Genomic DNA, 14,355 nt, shown 5'->3' with positions numbered 1-14,355 from the left:
GGGGAGCCTGTCGGAGACACCCCAAACTCCTCTTTCTGGATGGCTAATGGCCGGCGTTTTTCTCTTTCCACAGGTTATCCGGAAAGACCGAGGGAACTGGCGGGACATGAACGCAGCCGATGGCCTGGATCCTACCCCTGTCCCTGTTCACTGCGGGAGGGAGAATTCCGGCACACGGCAGTGACATCTGCGCCAAAGGTGACTCGCTGAGGGACGTGTGGCTTCTTGCCGGCGATCCGGACCAGCCTTTGATTGGGGGTTTTATTTGTGAATCGTCACTCCGGTGGTGAAATCATAAAAGTTGGCAGCACAATAAAGCAAGCCCTTAAGATCGTGTTTGATCTCCGAGAACTGAGAGCGCTGAATAAAATTTTTCGTACAACGTAAAACCACGTTTTTGGATCAGTCGCGTTAGGATCAGCGTTCTTCAAACCGTTTTTTCTATTTTAACATTTAAATAGAGGCTTATTTGAAAAGGCAGTATATTTTTTAAAGGAACAAAATATGATCAAGGATGGACATTTGCGTCAGCGCATCGTTTTTTACTAAATTGCTGAACTGTCTGAAATAGTGGGTAGGGTACAAAGAAACGCCTTTTGTACATATATTGCAGTGGGGTTTTTATATTTGAAAATTGAGCGAGTGACTATTAAAGAAAAAATAGTGTAATCTCTCCATTATTAATTTTATTAACCCATGCAAAATGGGTTGCAATTTTTACTGTTGGGGCCTGAAGAAGTAACGTTTTACCGACAGGAGTGCAAAAGTGGAAGGTAATCAAGATCACTTGAAATTGTTATTTGTATGAACAAGCAGAAAGATGCACATTCAAGACTTAGTTAATTAAAGTTCTGGTGTTCAGCAATGGAAAGCCCACAGATAAACTTTCCCCTGGGTCTAGTTTCAGACCAAAAAAGGAGTGGGATCCAGGACGATGGGAGTCCTCCTTTAAAAAAAGCAATGACTGAGATGCATGTAAATAGCAAAGTGCGGGTTGTAATAAATAAATTGCCAACAATAAAGAAGGAAAACTTGGATGAGTATGACGAAACTCCTGTGGAGGCTGATGGGGAAACCGCCAAGCCAAACAGCACGGCGCTATCTGAGCCTTTGAATTTAAATCCAGGTTTGAAACACACGTTGGCACAGTTCCACCTGAGCAGCCAGAGTTCACTGGGTGGACCGGCAGCTTTTTCAGCTCGTTATTCCCAAGAAAGTATGTCGCCCACCGTCTTCTTGCCTCTTCCGTCGCCGCAAGTACTTTCTGGTCCGCTGCTCATTCCTCCAGACAGCTCCACGGAACTCACCCAGACGCTGCTGGAGGGGGAATCTATCTCTTGCTTTAAAGTCGGTGGAGAAAAAAGACTTTGCCTGCCTCAAGTATTGAATTCAGTTCTCCGAGACTTTTCATTGCAGCAGATCAACACAGTGTGCGACGAACTGTACATATACTGCTCGAGGTGCACTTCCGACCAGCTTCACATTCTGAAGGTTTTGGGAATTCTTCCATTTAACGCTCCCTCCTGTGGGCTGATTACACTGACTGACGCTCAGAGACTATGCAACGCTTTGCTGCGTCCTCGCACTTTCCCGCAAAACGGCAGTTTTCTCCCTGGGAAGAACACCTTGGCCCAACTGAAAGAAACTGGCAGTGCCTTCGAAGTGGAGCATGAATGCCTGGGCAAGTGCCAGGGGCTGTTTGCGCCTCAGTTCTACCTTGCGCCGGATGACCCCTGTATCCAGTGTTTGGAGTGCTACGGGATGTTCTCGCCCCAGACGTTCGTGATGCACTCACACAGATCCCCAGACAAGAGGACCTGCCACTGGGGATTCGAATCAGCCAAGTGGCACTGCTACCTGCATATTAACCAAAAATACTTAGGGACGTCGGAGGAGCGGGAGCTGAAGCATCTCTTGGAGGAAATGAAGGGGAAGTTCAGCGAGAAAAATCAGAAAAGGACTCGGTCCAAAGTAAGTTCGCCTACTGCCGTAAAACTCCCAAATCCCTTTCTGCTCACACGTAAATACTTGTTTTGGAAGCGTGTCGCTTGGCTTTTGTAAATGGGAATGCTTGTCAAATCAAGCCGAAGCTAAATTTGTGAGAGAGCTTCACCATGGAAATACAGTTCTCATTAAAAGATGTGGTAATTTCTTTCCTCTTTGGGCTTTAAGTAACTCCATTCGAGCTGCTTTGGCTTTGTTGGTTCTTGTTCTGTTCTAAGGTGTGCAAGCTCTGAAAAATTCGGAGCTATTGTAGCAATTTTCATTCTCCTGTTTGACCTTTGAGTGTGTTTTATGCGGTATGTGTTGCAGCAGCTGAGCGAAGCAGAAAGGAGCTTGAAAATCAAGTATTACGAATTAATTCTTCATTTGTTCATTTTACTCCAGCACATACAGATGCAGCGTATGGCAACCTGGCTTGCTAACCACCCATCTCATGACTTTGCGTGTCGGGTAATGGTGCATTCATAAATTGCTGTTTAGAAGCCCAAAGTCAGCTCGTTGAGCAATAGCTCTGTGTTCAAACTGCTTGTACAGAGAAATATGCCAAAAAGTGGGGGTTTTAAGCAGCCCAAGTAATGAGCTGTAGGCCGGTATCTTGACAATGGTTAATAATAGATGTTGTATTTTTTCCTAAAATACTGCTGCAAGTCTGCACTGAGGTTCAGAAATACAGAGCTTATTTTTCCCTTGGAGAGCATCTACTTTAAATAAGACGAGCACCAGATAAGTACTGAACATCATAGATGTTTCCATTCATAGAAGGTGCAGTTTTTTGGGTGTAACTTAAGAGGTTCTTGAATGGTTCCTGCCCTGTGACTCTTTCTTTTCAGCATATTTGTCCTTCATATGTCTGTCTGATTATGGATCCATTTTGCCTGTTGGATGTTTTGGTGTGGATCTCAAAATAGCAGCAAGAGCTGTCCAGGTGGTTGGGCCCCAAAAGGTGTGCTGGAGGTCAACACCTTTCGGCATAAACGCCTGAAAAATTAGTGTTACAGAACGGCCTACTCTAGTAACAGGTATTTTTACCGTCATGCCAGCCTACAGCAAGGAATTTTATCAGAAAATTTCCATGAAAGCCTGCAATACCGCACGCTTCCGTGTGCTGAAGTAGTTGAAGATGCAGGTGAGTTTGTAGGAAGCAGAGTTTGCTTTTCAGCTGACAGAGCCATGGCAGCCCTCATCCTTGCAGTGCCGGCATTCCATTCCATAGGAATGGAATAGCAATGGAATCAGTGGAAATTGTCTTCCATTTTCATACCTATAATACCGCTTCCCTTTTCACAGTAACAGATTTCAGGCCATGAGATCTTTCAGTTTCATGTGTGCAGACAAAAAACCAGCTGAAATTAGCAGTAACACTGATTTGGACTGGACCAGTGCAAAGGGATTACGGAAACTTCCTGGAGTCTTCCACTGGCAGACCTGGATAGTTCTTTCTTACAAAGCAGCATATGAAATCAGAATGAGAGAGAAACTGTGAAGGCTTGAATGAAGATAAAATGGTGGAAGAGGGTTCTTTTTATTTGTCTTGTGGATATTTGTCTGGAAAGTACAAAAGATGAGAAGAATTTGTTAGGGGGGTGTTGGAGCACACCCTCCGGGGAAGCTTGTGCTGCTTCAGTCTTTTCTTTCCCTTATTCCCGTGGTGTGAGAGACGTGTTAGGTATGACCTGCAGACATTATCTTTTCTTACACTCCTAGGGAAATTTATTTGCAGGATGTTCCGTTTGCTCTTTCTGTCACCTTCTTTCCACCTTTGCTGAGTCAGTCCTCCAAAGTGCCGACGCATCTTTGAGGTTATCTTGGAGGGCCCAGGACAAACGGTTGCCCTTGGCTTGATCTTTTCCCACCCAGTAATAACACATTACTAATTAAATCCCGTAGACTTTGGAGCATCCTAGATCCTTGCCTTTTGCCTTGGTGTTTCATGCTGAGTTTATTCACCTCACAGTGCATATATGTTTTTGCTTCTGATATTTTAAGAGCAGACAACGCACTCACAGGGTTAATTCTTCTCTGCTCTTCGTGCTAATAAGAAAGCTTCGAGCTGTATATTTGGTAATCACCAAGTTTCTCATTTTCTGTTGAATTCTAGACTGCAGTGTAGCATCCACCTGCTTTTAGCTGTCACTAAGTCACTGCTGATCTCTGCTCTGTCAGATCCGCCTTCCCTTTGACTTTGCGACAGTTTCTGATAATTGCTCTGCGCTAGAACTTTGTCTTGTTTCTCAAACTAATTCTCTGACTTGGCCACTCTGTGGAGAAAAGCTTGTGATGGGGAGAGTTAACATTTCTTCTGAGATTTTTTTATAAACCACATCTTAGCTAAAACTACTGGCTTAATGATTAGGCTGAGACCACCGCTTACCTTTATTTTTATTTCCTTGGACAGCTTTGTACGACTGGCTTAGAAGAAAAATAAGACATTTTTCATGTAGCCATTTCAAAGAGTTTAGGTAGAAGTCATTCAATTCAACTTGGATATATTGTGTTTACAGAATTACTTAAGAACATCTAAACAGATTATTAGCTAATGAAATATACATGTGTATATTGAAGAAGATGCTTTATCTATGCTTTAGATGATAAGCAAGGAATGTGTTAGAAAAAGGCTTCATGTTTATTTACAATAACCTTTCATTTTATTTTGTAAGTGGAAATTTGATTGCAAGTTAAGCAGTTCATTTGCAAAATGCACACTAATGGGCAGACAGTACAGTTAATTTCCATTTGAAATAGGTGGGAGTGTAAAAATCTCACTTAATAACTTGAAAGTACAGATTACCTGATACTTAATTTCATATGTAAATGTATAAAATGTGAGTTCTAAAACACGGGCAAGATGTGATTCAGAAGTTAAAATTGGATTACTGTGTACTGGCTGTAATGTAAGTAGAAGAATGTATGTACATTATTTAAATTACTAAAATGATCTAAGTAGAAAAAAAATTGACAAATGTCAGGATGAAGCCATTTTTCTAGAGATTATTTGCTGTATTTCAAATCTTTATTATTTAAAGCCTTGATGATGAATTAAGAGAGTTTCTCTCGCTTCTTCCCCCCCCCCCTTCTTTCTGTCTATATTGGAACTGATTTGAGGAACTGCGGGGGTGGAGTTGAATTTCAGCTTCACTGTTAGAATTTCACTGAATTTAGTGGGATGGAAGTTGTGACCAGAATATTGTAGATGGGGTTTGGTCTCTCTCATGGTCAAACGTTTGATTCTGCAGCCCTTGGTACAAGCCACACGTGTAACTGGGTCGTCTTGTGAGTGCCAGGGCTGAAGTTCTGTGACAGCTTATTTCAGGGTGTGCAAATAAGAATGTTTCTGATAATCTATCTTGTACACAAGAAATTTGGAAGACGTTACAATGCTAGATGAAGCTTTCAGTACAGTTGGATTTATTTTTTTTTAGAGTTATAGGTATTTTTTAAAAAAAAATATGCATTGAGCAGCTTCCCAAAGGTACTAGGTCTGACTGGAATGACGTTAACCTTTTTTGTAGCAACCTGTACCATGCTGTGCTTTGGATTTGCAGCTAAAAATTGTTGGTAACACACCAGTGTTCCAGCTGCTGCTGGACAGGCTTGGAGTGGTGTCAAGGCTTTCTCTGCTTTGTGCTCAGCCCGTGCAGTGAGTAGGCTGGGGATGGGCCAGACTGGCAGGGGCCAAAAAGATACTCGGTCCTTTTTGCCACGCTCAGCAATAAAAGCTCTTATAGAAGAAAGGGGATTTTGACACCAGAGGTGGATGTTCTTTGGAGACTGGGCATCAGTGTGCCTGTGGGAGTTACATCCTTTGCTTTACTTGGTGTCTTTTTTATTCTTTTCCCTTTTTTCACCTATTAAACTGTCTTTATATTGACACAGGGGCTCTCTTGCTTTTGTCCTCATCCCGCTGGGCTTGGTGGTGAGGGAGCAGCTGCTGGCTGGGGTCAACCAACCCCGAAACCTGCTTCCCAAGGCTATTTTAGTACAATGAAATTAAGAGCCAATTTCTTAGCTGTGAGTCTTGTTTGAATGTGTGATGAGATGCCTTTCACTTGTGTTTTGTAGTAACTTTACTGTGGAGTGCAAAGTACCACTGGTAACCTTGACTAAAGACTAATTGCAAAAATATTTCTTGAGACAAACAGAACAGGAATTGCTATCCAAATACAAAATGTGCAGATTTTTTTAAAGGTGATAGATTCTGATACACCTGAATTAATTTTGTTTGTTACTGCAAAAGGAATGGAATTGTCATGTCACTGCAGCACCTTTGTTACACTTGTGTTACAAAAATTCGCAATGACCAAAGAAAATTTTGTCTCTGGAACACCCGTACTTCTTCCATTTTATTCTGAGATTTTTATTTCGTAATACTATTTGGCAGGTGCTTACTGTGATGTGGATGTTTTATTGCAAAAGGTTCCTACAACCTTTTGGGAATCTTAGTTTCTGTTTTCTGTTTTTCCCAAACGTTTTTAGCATGCCTCTGGCAGAGTTCTGGAAAACTCAGCAGAGGTTTTATATAAGTTTGTAAAGAGATTTTATTTTAATTTCATTGCTAACAGGAACTTGGAGAAACTATGGCTTGCATTGCTCTGCATCTCTGCCAGAGACATTTCATTTTCCAGTACCTGGAGTTCTCTGGGGTGTATGTATTGATGGTGTAAATGCTATTCCACTAAGAAGTGTTCATGCAAATGTAAATAACGTGTACCCCATCTCCAATTATGAATTTCTTTTTTTTAGGCAGATTCTCAGCAGACCCTGGAGTTATCTCAGTGGTATCCAGTTATAAAGCAAGAAGCAGAAACTGATCCTCAACCAACCTCCTTTTTCCATCCCAGGTAACTGAATTTCCGGTATAGAACTGTAAGCGTTGTATGTACAAGTATTTAAATATTTTTGGCTATTTAAAGATAATTTAAACTGAAAAATAAATGTACTTGCAACCTGAACTGTTAGGAAAACTCTAAGGGATCACACAGAAATAATTTAGCCCAACTTTTTATGTATTTCTTAGTGTAATATTAATGAACTGCTTATGAGTGGTTTTTGGTACAGGACTCAAGCCGTGACCTGTGAGTGTTCTTCAGGAGGCAATACAATTGAAAAGTCATTTTCCTTTTCAGAGTAGAAATGACAGAAGATGATTTTTAATCTTTCATATGTGGAAAGCTGCACAGCGTCTATTTACCAGGAGCGCAACTTAATTTCCTTTCAAAATAGACTTGTAAAAGGTGCTTTGAAGGATTTCTTTCACACTGAAACGGTGGTCATGGCTGAATTATCTGTCAATTAGTTATCTGGTTTTAGAACTAATCGCGTTTTCTTAACCTGGTGTGCAGTTTGTCATCTGCATCGGCGAGTGAAAGAGTTTTTCTTGATGTACTGCTTGCCCTCGTTGCCGTGTGGTGAGGAATTTACCACATGTGGGTGAGACCAGACTCTCTTGGTCAAACTAGTTCCCACGCGAACGCGTGAGCAGTGACACCTCTGTGGTGACCCCTCGGCTTGCTGTTCAGCTCGGCACCTCCCTTCAGAACTAGGAGAAAGGAAAGTGGTGAAGATGACAACTCCAGCGTCGTGACACTAATTATTTCGGTACTGGCCAACACGTCTGACACACTTTTCCCTCTGTACTAGACAGAAGCTGAGTGGTTAGGTGAGGGCGGGGCAGAAGGATGCTCCCACGAGCCCAAACCCATGAAAAACCAGCCAGATTGCTCAATATATGTTGGAAGGAGGGTCCGGCGTTGGTCTTGGATGTGCCCCAGTGCTGTCTGTCCACAGCTTTGCTATTTAAAAGTGACGTGCTCATTCCACCTGCACTGATCACGTCCCCCGTCCTCCATTGCTAATGTAAGGATTGTGAAAATGTTAGAGAGTCTGGATTCTAATGGCAGTCTAATTTCACTCTTCGCATTTAAATGAAGACTTCATGCGATTTTTCTATATGATTTTTTTTTTTTTAATCAGCTATGTTTGGAAAATCCTCTTGTTTGATAGCCTCAAAACCTTATCTAGATAATCTACTCAGTAAAGATTACGTGGATCGTTAGGATTTCCTTTTGCAGAGGAAAAATTTAAAAAGGACATGCTCATTTTTCATTGAAGCTTTTACAGTTTGAAGTCATGTTAAATGAAACTTACTGCTCTCTACCACTCACCATTTGTTATGCCTTACCTTTCACTCTTAATTTTACTGCTCTATATTTCAGTTACTACCTTTATATGTGTGACAAAGTGGTTGCTCCAAACGTATCTCTTGCATCACAATATAAGGATGTTGCAAAAACAACGGTCAAAGCTTCAGAAGTAGTTAAATCCTCACCTGGACAGTCAGAGAAGAAACTCAGTAGTGGAAAGCACAAAAAAGCTGCCTCTTATCCAGAGCTTTCTCTTGAGGAACAGGAAAAAATTGACTTGAAAACTGGCGTGGAGCAACATAAACGTTTAGGTGAGTAGTGAAAATTACGTTGAAATTTTTACCGTATAATTTTGCAAAGCTCAACACCAACCTGGTATTTTGTGATCCTGCTTCAGTTTTGCAAAAAATTGGTTTGACCTTTTTCTAGTCTTCAGTTTTCTTGGCATTTTTTGCACCCCGGAAGCTCAATTTTTTGTGATTATTATGCTGTGTTCTTCTTTATTCTATAGATCCACCCGTGTCAGCTCGTTCAGTGAGAGGTGGAAAATCTGAACGTGGTTCTTCCAGAATCACTAGAGACTCTAACCGTGCTGAAGTAGGTAACGACGTGCCAACCTTGTCCCCCACTCTCATGAAAGACATCAGTTGTGAAGATGACAAGGGAAGGATCATGGAGGAAGTAATGAAAACCTACGTCAAACAGCAAGAAAAACTAAACGCTATTTTGCGGCGGAAACAGCAGCTTCAAATGGTACAGTGCTGAGCTGAGTGCATTTCGCTTCTGACATCAGAAAACTGCTGTTAGTTTGTTGGTTCTAGAATCAATATCACAGATTACATTCATTTAGAAACAGGAAAAAACACAGATCATTTCCCCGTAGCTTGGATCCAGACACCAAGTATTTAATATCCTTTATGCTCATTAAATACGAGCTCTCTAATAATTGATGTTTCTTCGCTTTGCAGCTTCTGTGTTCAAGCAGCTCCTTTTTTATTTTATCCAAATGAAAGTTACTTCTTCCACTTAGAAAGGTTTACAAACATTTAAGTATTTTGGCAAAGGTAGTTTTAAGTCCTCTAAAATGTCTCAGTTTTCAGGACTTTAAAGATGCCATCATCGGTGTTCTAGGAGTGGTCTTACTACTGCCCTGTATAAAAAAGAATGCCACCTTCCTACTTCTGTTTGATAAGCCCTAGGTTTTAGAGGGATATTATCAGTCTTTTTTAATAGTGGGTGACATTAGAAGCTGGTATTTGCTTGTGATTTTGCCTCATTTCTGTTTTATGAATTAAGGTAAATACTCTCTTTCCTTCTTACATTCACAGACTAGACCTAATACTTTAATTTATTTAATGTTAGGCTCAGAATCCATGAGCTCAAATAGGGCCATAGAATTGCTACGTTTAGGTCATTCCACTGTTGGAGGTAAAGTTTGTTAAGTAAAAAGATTTAAGGCTTTAAAGAATATAAAAATGTTAGTGGAAATCAAACACATTTATTGTTTGCTGATGATGTACTTGTTATATTTTCAAACTATTATATGTTAGTTATTATTAGTAGTAGTGAATATTATTAGTAGTAAATACTAGTAGTAGTGAATATTGTTATTAGTAGATATTACTAGTAGTAAATATGATATTTTAGTGAATCAGTGCTGCTGCTTTCTGAGGTTCAGTGCTGGAAGTTTTGAATCTGTTTCTGGAAGCTCTGTGTACTTGGAAGTATAATTTCTTGAAAATGAAGTGCTTGCTACAGAATTCCGTGCTGTCGCTGATAAGTAGACAAACACCACTATCAGGCTGTTGCCATCATTAGATAAATGTGCTCTTTTTGACCTTGTGGTTTCCAGATACATATTTAAATTCATTTTTTTACTTACCTGGCGTTAGAACCAAGGTGTATGTGATGCTGACTTTTCTTGACAGGAAGTGGAAATGTTAAGCAACTCTAAAGCTATGAAGGAACTAACTGAAGAGCAGCAAAATTTACAAAAAGAACTTGAATGTTTGCAGACAGAGCATGCTCAAAGAATGGAAGAATTTTATTTTGAGCAGAGAGACTTGGAGAAGAAGCTGGACCAAGTGATGAAGCAAAAGTGTAGCTGTGACTCCAATTTAGAAAAAGACAAAGAGGCTGAATATGCAGCACAGGTGAGAAGGGAAATTTCGTTTCAGACTAAGGGGTGTTCAGTGTATCAGGAAATTGTGAAGCTATTGCTCAGCCACCTTATGATTTCATCTTGTCTGGGTGTTCTAACCATAGATGAATACCAAAACAGGTCACGGTGACATACATCTATTTCCTTGTTCCTTGACTGAAACTGAGGTAGAATGCAATTTACAGAAATATAAGATATTATTGATGAAATACTAATCTTAAACTTAAGGTCTGTTACATCCTCATTTAAAACATGTTTTTAATATATATAGGCTTGCCTATGTTACGGAAGGAAACATTCTCATTTTAGTTACAGAAATAAGCTATTCCTTTTATATAAAAAAAAAATAAATCCAAACCTCTCAACCACCTTTTTGTGGGATTAGGAGCATATCTTGCTGCTCTTTCTGTTCCTTGGTGGCGAAATCTGCACTAACTGATGAGTCTCCTTCTGTGCTCTGTCAAACGTTTGATCAAGAAAGAGTTGTCTTGGAAATGAAAATCATATTTTTGTCTCTCATTCCTGCCTCTTGGGTTCATATGCCAAAGCCTATGGAGTTGTGGGTTTTTTCTTTCCTTTCCTTTCGTTCCACTTATCTTTTTTACTGTCGTTTTCTTATGTTGGAGGTTATTCATATCATTCCAATGGGAAAAATATAGTTAATGCCTCAAAGTCAGTTGCAGTTAGGATTAAATGTTTAGTGGTGTGTTTTGTACACAGAAGACTAGTCTTCATTTATTTTTTTTTTAGTAGACAAAAGCTAAAACTTGAGCTCGGTAAAGCTTTGTGGTCATTTGCTCATACCTGTGTATTTTTCCTGTTCTTACTGTCTCAAACTGGCAGTACTTGAGAGACAGGTTTTGGTATTTTTGGGGAGTAGGGCAGAGACTAGCATCATAAATCCTCCCCGTGAATTTAATTTCATTACATCCCACTCTACAGATTCCTAGCCTTTGCTGCCAGAAATAATCCTCTCTGACTAAGGCCTGATTTACTAAACATCTGGTAGAAGCCCTATTACTGCAAGTAACAACATGTTCTAATTTATTAAGATAATCATGTATAGCGTGTTTTATATGGCTTGTGTAGCTGACTTTCGTCAGAGGGTGAAAACCAGAGATCGTTCCCCAAGGGGATTGGTTGGTTGTTTCTTTTGAAGTGAAGACTTTGAGAATGAAATATGTTCGTTGCATGAAGTTTTACTCTGTTATTACCTGTGTGATAGAGCTACGCGCAACATATAATTTGAACCCTTTTCTCCATTTATCACATCTTAAAATAGATTTTAGACCCTAGGTTCCAAGCAGTTTTCAGAAGTACCCGAATTAGACAGAGGTCCTGGCAACAGGTAACTTCCTCAAGCTGTGTACACCGCATTTGAAAAAAATCCTTTATCCAGTGTCTTCTTGAAGCAGGTGGCCAAGCTGCCTTCTCTCTCTGAGAACTGGGAGGAACCCTTGTTGTACTTTCAACAAAACTAATAATTTGATACTTCCAACTTGCTTCAATGTCTGTTCTCCTTGCTAGGCCTGTCTAAAGATGTACTAAGCATCTTCTCCTTTCTAACTTCTTTATTGTGTTGTCTAGTTTAATTGTTGCTTTACCTCGTTAGTCACAGCAGGGCAATATAACCAGTACTGGAACCTTTCCTCAGAGCTGGAAATGAAAACGCAGCCAGAGACGTGCGTACCTGTTCCGTGCCGTGATGCCGAGGCAGTGGGTGTTGTCGTACTGCACCGGGTCGCTTTGTCAAAGCAGTGGAGGTAGAAGACTTGGCACCGAGAGCCTGTTGCTGTCTAAGAACTGCTTAAATATTTCTGATTATACAAAGAACTGTTTAAAGACTTCTGATTATATGGGTGGAGATGGAAGTCCAGTGAGTGTGTTGCTTCTCTAAAATCAACACGGCGGTTCCTGTGCCCCGAGCATTTTACAGCAGCTGGTGAAGAGCAGCTATCCTGTGTGATCCCGCTTCTTTCTTTCTCATGAGCTGTCTTCCTCGTTTTCAGCGAGATATGTGCTTAGTGAGGAGATAGATTAGACAGATACTTGTCGCTGTTAAGGCAGATGAATTTTGTAGATTCATTGAGGGATTTTTTGTAAGAAATAACAGCTTAAATCAATGCTAGAGAAGATAACTGGTTTCCAGTCTCCTCCCTGTTTTAACTGCTGATAGTGTATCTCTAAGCAACGTGATGGTAACTTTGCTACACTTGAAAAATTCACCAGATGTTTCCAGATCTCACTGCAAATAAGCTTTGGTGACACTCAAACAAGTTTGAGTTTAATTGTACTCCAAAGACGACAAAGTTACTTAATTTCTGTGTTTAAACATAAAATATTAGACCAAAAAAAATTGGATGGATACATAATTATATTTGAACACACACACACACACAGACACAGACACACACACACACACACACACACAAATGCACAGGCAGCTATGTTCTGAGGTTTTCTGAATGTCACTGGTAGTTCTGTTTCATTTGTGCTAAAGGATATCAGAAAACAGTGTTGGTGGATTTGTTTGTTCTAGAAATGCATTCAGGCTTTGAAATAAAAATAATGTTTTGTCACAGAAGTGAACCTGGGAAATGAAAGAGTGCTATTTACTCTGGGATTTGTGAAATACCTGGTGCAGACATTGTCAGAGTCTTCCTATCAGGTGGTACGTATTATTGACGTGATCTAGTCTGACAGTTCCTATAACTACAGCTCATATATATTTAAAAGTAAGACTTCTCATTTTTTTGTTAAAGTACGAGGTTTACACAAATTTTCATATTGATTTCATTTGCTAACGGTGTAGTAGTCAACTGCCTAATTCTTGATAACAGTAGAAGATGAGTTGATAAATACTGATGAAGTGAAATGCTTTTGTCTGCTGCATAGGGTGGTCATCAGTGGCATCTTGAAGTGAAGAATAGTTGATATTTATGAATAAGTTTGCTAAAATTTGCCTCTGTCTCTCCTCTCTATTTTACAGCTGGCAGAGCTGAGACAGAGGTTGGATCATGCAGAGGCTGACAGACAAGAGCTTCAAGATGAACTCAGACAAGAACGAGAGGCAAGAGAAAAGTTAGAGATGATGATCAAGGATTTGAAGCTACAGATCTTGAAATCGTCAAAAAATGGGAAAGGAAAATAAAAGAGGAAGCATGACCGCGTCCTTCAAACAGGGTGTTTTGGGTTTTAATGAATTGTGAGCAGTTTCTGTGTGATGAGAAAAAAGTATTCCCTACAGATTTCTATTTCACAGACAAGTCCATGTGAAGATACACATATATATAAATAAATAGAGATAGATAGGTATAAATTTTTAGATTTTCCTAACCAATGAAAATCTGCATTTATACGTACTAGCGTTTTTCTCACACAAATGAAAAATATGAAACTCTTGATTTAGAGTGACCAGTTTCTGTCTATTTCTAATACAGTCTTGAGGACTGTATTGCTTTTAACATTGTCTGTTAAAATACACGTGGTGATCTTTATTTTGCTCTCAATTGCACATCCAGTTATGAAAGTACATTAAAAATATTCTGAATTCTTCAAGGTGAAAAATAAGTTTGAGTTTCAGTGAGAATTAAGTTGTTCTCAAACTGAGGAAAGTAAAGGCAGCGTTTCATCTGCCAGGTAATAGTCAAAATCGCCACAGTGATAGATGATTGGTATCACCGTAAGTGATTTACCAGCATGAGTTTTTCCCATAATTTGATTGTGTGAAGTCAAGCTGATTTTGTTCAGTATTTTCTATTTAATAACTCATCAATCTAAAAAGTTGTACAGCCAGCATTTGCTTGTCGTGCTGGAAGAGGAAAACATTAGGAGTTTTTTGCAAATTAAAAAAATGCACAATTATGATGGAGTCTCTTGAAATTCAAAAATCACGTATTGTCTTTTGTTTTCTTCTATATAGTAGGTATGAAAGAAATGTGAGTAGAAGACTTGAGGGTGGGACTTTTCCTTCTAGAAACCGAGAAAGCTTGACTTAACTGGTTTTCAGGTACTAATGCATTCAAGAAAAATAATATTTATTAATAAATA

The 14,355-nt window shown here is 39.7% G+C and overlaps 1 protein-coding gene across 1 annotated transcript; it reads left to right on the top strand.

The window, feature by feature from the left end:
* Positions 1–864: 864 nt before the first annotated feature.
* SKIL (SKI-like proto-oncogene) lies at positions 865–13,456 on the top strand. Its single transcript, XM_009864889.1, has 6 exons — positions 865–1,971; positions 6,745–6,842; positions 8,217–8,455; positions 8,656–8,897; positions 10,073–10,297; positions 13,295–13,456. The coding sequence occupies exons 1-6, from the start codon at positions 865–867 to the stop codon at positions 13,454–13,456; spliced, it is 2,073 nt and encodes a 690-aa protein (XP_009863191.1).
* Positions 13,457–14,355: the final 899 nt, after the last annotated feature.

The sequence above is a fragment of the Apaloderma vittatum genome, unplaced genomic scaffold, assembly GCF_000703405.1.
Source record: "Apaloderma vittatum isolate BGI_N311 unplaced genomic scaffold, ASM70340v1 scaffold6922, whole genome shotgun sequence".
NCBI lineage: Eukaryota > Metazoa > Chordata > Aves > Trogoniformes > Trogonidae > Apaloderma > Apaloderma vittatum.
Note: the sequence above shows the minus strand (reverse complement) of the source record. Positions and strands in the feature narration are given on the sequence as shown.

What these genes read in the sequence shown, in the direction of transcription:
- SKIL (XM_009864889.1), top strand. Translation starts at nt 865, where the DNA reads ATGGAAAGCCCACAGATAAACTTTCCCCTGGGTCTAGTTTCAGACCAA. An exon ending in ACCTCCTTTTTCCATCCCAG is followed by an intron (nt 6,843 to 8,216) that starts GTAACTGAATTT and finishes TCTATATTTCAG; the next exon opens with TTACTACCTTTATATGTGTG. An exon ending in AGGCTGAATATGCAGCACAG is followed by an intron (nt 10,298 to 13,294) that starts GTGAGAAGGGAA and finishes TCTATTTTACAG; the next exon opens with CTGGCAGAGCTGAGACAGAG.